General features: G+C 45.7%; 1 protein-coding gene across 2 annotated transcripts in view; it reads right to left on the minus strand.

Annotated features, from left to right (window-relative positions):
• Positions 1–5,305, minus strand: part of EIF4H (eukaryotic translation initiation factor 4H) — a gene marked incomplete at its 5' end in the record, with an annotated part of 29,709 nt that extends 24,404 nt beyond the window's left edge. For both annotated transcript variants that reach the window (XM_084249610.1, XM_084249609.1), the window contains one exon: positions 5,247–5,305. In XM_084249610.1, the coding sequence (XP_084105736.1) occupies positions 5,247–5,305 (59 nt within the window). The remainder of the gene's footprint in view (positions 1–5,246) is intronic.
• Positions 5,306–6,000: the final 695 nt, after the last annotated feature.

Raw genomic sequence — 6,000 nt, forward strand, 5'->3', positions numbered from 1 at the left:
GCCTCTGGCCTGTACCCCGGTTCTTGTATAAAAATAAATAAATCTAAAAAAAAAAAACAAAAAAAAACAAAACCTTAAAAAAACCCAATTTCAGAAAAACTGCCTCAATATAAGCTTGAGAACCTCCCAATATTTAATGACTTCTCTAACCCAATAATTTTTGATATTGTATAATGAACATGACTTTTGAAACGTGTCAACATTCGGAAGATCTGCATAATTGACCAATATTTTTCAAATAACCAATGCACTGGTAAAGGATCCACTACAATATACAAAATACAGCAATAGATTTTAATGTAACTGAACAGAAAAAGCCTATTGATAGTGTCAGAACCCACACGGCAACCCACCTTTATGAAAACTACAATTTGTTTGGCTTTGGCACAGTAGCAAACAAAGAATTATCTAAAAAAGGCTATTAAAATACGGGCCTCCCCGGTGGCGCAGCGGTTGAGCGCTGGGTTGTGAAGCTGCCCGCAGCCTCTGCAGTGAGGGTTCGATCCCGGCTGCTCCCCGGCCACCGGAGGAGGATCCCGCATGGTGCGCAGACCTCTCCTGCCGCCCGCTGCTCCCCTCAGCAGTGTACTTCGGTCCTTCTGCCTGCTCTGCTCCCCGCTCTGGCTCTGGTGAATTCTCTCACCCTCCCGCGCTTCTGACTGTACCCAGTGCTTGTATGTATAAATAAATAAATAAAGATGGAATTTTAAAATACTTAAAAAAAATAAAATAAAATAAAATACCACCCCCCCTTCCAACAACTTATACCAACAACTGTGTAAGGCTGGACTTTTCACATATATCATGTAAAACAACCATCTCAAGGATGAATGCAGAGCATGTATGAGCCAGCATCTTCTACTAAACCAGACATTTAAAAAGCTAAAAACAACAACAACAAAAAAAACCCCAAAATACAACACTTATGTTGTATAACAATAGTGCGCTGAAAAAGAAATCTCATGGTATCAATTCATGCTGTGTTGGAGCACACTGCATAAATGAAAGGTGCTAAGTTTACAATGGAGCATCACATAATGGAGAACATGTAGCGGGAGCATATAAATCCATGAGAGGCGTAATTTCAGAGTACCTCAAGACATTCAATTTACACAAAAGAGGACTTAGTTTTTACAGCTGTTTTTAAGTTCTATCAAAATCATGAGATCACACTTCTTTTGTGGACTGAATGTACAGATCTAACCAATTTACAAATGAAAAAAGGCACAGGGCAGGGAATACTCTCCAGTCTAACTCTACCTTCTATTTCAAGGGTTAGCTAGAAACCAGAAAATGAAGTCTACTTTTGGACTGATATGTCTCCCACCCCCCAATTCTGCTTGCTGTGTTCCAGTTTGCTGGAAAAACTTTTTGAACTTGCAGGAGGTCTTCTCAGAAGATGAAGGTTAATCTCAAATAGAAACATAAAAGTTTAAAAGTTCTATAAATACCAGGAACATTTATATTAATATTCCAAGCATAAATTTCCAAGAACAAATTAGTTATCACTCAGTTATAATATTTATGTCATACAAGTCATATACATAAAATGATTTCTTTTACCTGGTTTTAAAAATACAACCAGGAAAATAAAAACTCACTTTAATTAATTCAACAGAATTTCTTCCAAAGTAAATCATAAATTAAGAGCTATCTGGGCCTCCCTGATGGTGCAGTGAGTTGAGCACTGCGCTGTGAAGCTGTCCGCAGCCTCTGCAGCGTGGGTTCAATTCCTGGCCGGCCAGGGAGAAACCCACATGGCGTGGCAGACCTCTCCTGTCTCGCCCGCTGCTCTCCTCAGCAGTATATTTCGGTCCGTCTGCCTGTTCTGCTCCCCACTCTCTCTGGTGAATTCTCTCACCCTCCCGCGCCTCTGACCTGTACCCCAGTTCTTGTATAAATAAATCTTTCAAAAAAAAATTAAGAGCTCTCTTTTACGTGTTTTTTTTTTTTTAATGTATTAGATATTTTAGATATATCATTCAGTACTCCCAAGAACCCCCATAAAGGAGTTTCTTAAATATGAGAACAGGGCTTAGAGAAGTAAAGAACTGGCTCCAGATCACACCGCTAAATACATGGCTGAGCTGATACTCAGGGCTTTGCAATCAACCTTTGCCAAATAGTTCTTGGCTTCACTGAGGTTCTCAATGAGCCTCCAGAGTTTCCACCTTTTTTAGTGGCTCACAGCAAGCTGAAGCCACCTGGCACTTGGCCACTAAGGACATGGCACTCTGGCTTTCCTGATTTCAGACTTTTGCCCTGAATTGCCTTGGTAATACAAGTATTTGTGATAATACTTCCCATAGGTAATGACTTGGAGACAATCCCGACTGGGACATGGAAGCAAAGAGAGGAGGTTGACCATAAATCCAAGCAACTTGTCACATGATGGGTAAATAGGATTTTAGAATAAGTTTTTAGATCCTGGTCTCAGTGGAAATAGCTACTTTGGGTTGTTTTTGTTATATTTTTTTCATTTTTTAAAACATTACTTTCCTTCTCCTTTTAAGTCTTAAAATACACCCAGCAATTTAGAGAGATGTCAAGCTTAAATCCTACAAAACTCAAGGGTTAGAATTCAAAACACCCTAACCGAAATTTGTAGTTTTACCAATTTTTAACAAATACCATGTCAAAAATCTCCATTCCTGCTACCTCCAAGTTCCAATCTGCTTCTCAGGATTGATGGTTTTAGGTTAAACATTCATAAGGTTTTGCTGTAATCAGAAATGCAAAACCAGTAATAGTCTCCATTTTCTTGTCTAAAGGCAAATGAAAAATGGGGACCACAAAAGATAACTGCAAAACAAAGTACATTCAAGACGTAGTATCATCAACTCTTGATAATTTGGAATTTTGTTTTGACTTGCTTTTTGAACAATGCAGTCCCCTGGTTCTCTCCTTGGCTGCTGGAGATATGCCTTCCTAGGCTAGGCTGCTAAAATAATGCAGTTGCTCAAACAGCTTCCCGACAACTTCTGTTCATTATACAAGATAACAAAATAAAATTAAGAAGAATGTATATAGTTATTAAAACCAATACTTTTGGATATCAGTACACATTTCAAACTTGCTAGTTCCTTCACTTATGACCCAAGTGGTTTAAGTTTCGACACCTCTAAGGTGTTTTAGACAAGAGGTACCTAAGTGTCAGACAAAACAATGCAAAACTGGCTTTCCATTGCTGGTAATCGTCTACAGGTACATAAGCAAATTTCAACAACACTTTTTGTTGATGTGAACATAATTCAAGTAACAACTGAAATTTTCACTGGAGAATAGCTGGTCAACTGTACTAACATCATGCTAAATTTCAGAGATCCTAATAACTGATAACTCCTGATCTGACAAGTAATTAAAATAACATTGACTTTCTGGAATAAGAAAGGTTTGGCATAGACCACACCATTCCATGGCTGGTCCTTTGAGGTTTCTGGACCCATTCCACACACAAATTCACCAACAGGGTTTTAAAACTACTTTTAGGAATCTGAGCAATATTTTCTATGTACCTTTACATGAAGTCAAATGGAAAATCCAAGGTCAGACACATAGGATACTTAACAGTAAAGGGACTTTCTATCAGGACAGTAGGGGATGGATAGTGCTATCCACTATTCTCTCCTACCAGTTTTTGGAGTATGTCTGGGCAAATGGCCAGTATCTTCACTTGTCTTTCGTTATTTGAGATGAAAAGCATCTTAAGAGAACTTTTCTTTTGATCACTTGCTATTGTTCAAGAACTTCCTCAAAACTGCACCTCATTAAAAGTCTAACTTGAACACCTCAAGTCATCAGAAAAGCTGGCAAATTTGTCAAAAGACACAATTTAAAAACCAACGTATTGTAGTCCCAAACTAACTAAAAATCCTTGAATCTGCCTTAAACTGAACCACTTTCAAGCAAAGTTTTACTAGGTAAATGTTTGCGAAACTAGAAAAAAATTTTAGTTATTAAATTTGAAGGTGATTTAAGTACAAATATGATGTCTAGAAACCTACCCCAAAGGCAATAATATTACATGTCATCCAAAGTCTATTTCTTTTTTATTAGCAAATAAAATATTCTTTGAAACAACAAATGGCTCCACCTTCCCCAATTTCCATTTTCTAGTATCATGAATGTTACCGGGTACACTCATGTACCAAAACAAGCTTTTGTTTGAGTCATTCTCAAACCAAAGTATTAAAAGATCATTCTTCACCAAACAAAGACAGTTTTGGGTTGAAACCCAGGAGACTGGACACCTCAGTAGGTACTATTGTGCTTTTATCCTGGGAAAATAATCCTTTCTGCATAAGCACACAAAGGCCACATGTGTCCTTGACAAATAGCAAGATGTTTATAGCTCATTTTCTACTTTCTGTAAGAGGTAATCTGTATTAAAAAAAAAATTACTCAGTGCGGGTTCTAAGAATTAAACACCGTAACCTTTTTACTACCCGGTCAAGGAGTTTGGTTCTAAACAAGTTGCCTCCATTATAGTTTGTCTATACCCACGATCAGAACGAGGTTAAATGCGATTCCTTTAGATCAGAAAAAACTGGGGAGAAATAAAATACGTTGCCAGCAAGCACGTAGAACCTGTCAATAAGGCACTCAGACCCAAGAAATAATAAAACACTATGATGTACTAGTTTGGGGGGGGCTCCCCACCCTCGTCGGTGAATCGGACCATTCCCGGACTCCAGCTGCGGAATCCCTGCTTCACACGTAAGAGGAAGGAAATCTCTCTCGGTCTCTCGACCTCACCTAGCCGGCGGGCCTCATGGCGATGGGGCCAAGATACCTGGGGAGCAGGCAGACAACAGGAGACCGAGGCCAAGGCCGGGGCAGGGCAAGGGCAGGCCCCGGCCCTCACCCCCGTGCTGCAGCACAGCCCCGCGCTGGCTCGGCCGTACTGGGGGATGGGGCTGAGGCGGGAGCTCGTCCTCCCGGGTATTGAGAGCCGCTGCGGCCTGGCCTTGCGGCCAAGCGTGGGGAAGGCGACACGTTGTCATCAGCGGAAGGCAGAGGGAGGGATCCGCCCTGCGAGCAAGACCCTGGAAGCCTAACCGCCGCCGCCCCCTCCCCGAGCGCGCCATTTCCAGGCCCCGGCCCTCCAGGCGCCTCCCAGGCGTCCGCGGGTCCGGCCGAGCCCCTCTCGCTCGCCGCTCGGGTGAGCGCGGGGAGGCCGCCGCCCGGGAGCCGCCGTCCCACAGCGCGCCCTGCGCCCGGCTGGGGTGTGCGCACGCCCTCCTCACCCTCTGCCGCCGCCAAAGCTGCTGTAGGCCCGATCGTCGTAGGTATCGAAGTCCGCCATTTGCCGTCTCCGCTCCGTGAGGAACCAGGCTGAGCGAGGAAGGACCCCGCAATATAACTCCCCCCCGCCCCGCCGCCGGGGCTGTCCGCCGCGCCGCCTGATCGCAAATCGCACGCACGCACGCGCGCGCGCGCGCACGTACGCCGCGCCGCGCCGCGCCCGGCCTGGGCCGACGGGCCGCTCCTGGCCCGGCGCGCTCTGCGGCCCACGTGGTGCGGCGGCGCCCTTGCCGGGTGCCTGGCGGCGCGGCGCGGCCCATTGTGTGCTGGCCCTGCGGCTTCACCCGGGCCGCCTCCTGCCCGCCCCCCCCGGCCCCGCCCGTGGACGGCGGCCTCGCTCTTCCGCCCGCGGTGGCTCTCCGCGCGCTCCGACAGCCTCCCTGGCTGGCTCGGACGCTGAGCCAGACCCGCTGCGCTTCCTCTGCTGCTTGGTTAGCTTTGCGCGCTCCCCACCTGGCAGCCGCCCCACGGGCCTGCCCCGCTTGCCCTCTTCCCGGCCCAGGGGTCGCCCCTCCAAAGGAAGGGCCACCTCCTGTGGGCCGAGGACCCCATGGTTGGGCACTCCTTGAGAAGGCACAGGGCTGAAGGCTCTGGAAGGGGTAGGTTGGGGTCAGGATCTGAGCGAGCAGAGGCGATGGGGATGCAGATAGGAATCCTGCCTTCAGGGAAGGGTCTCCTCGCTGCCTGGATATTGAG

This window comes from Talpa europaea (assembly GCF_964194135.1).
Source record: "Talpa europaea genome assembly, chromosome: 12".
NCBI classification, from domain to species: Eukaryota; Metazoa; Chordata; class Mammalia; order Eulipotyphla; family Talpidae; genus Talpa; species Talpa europaea.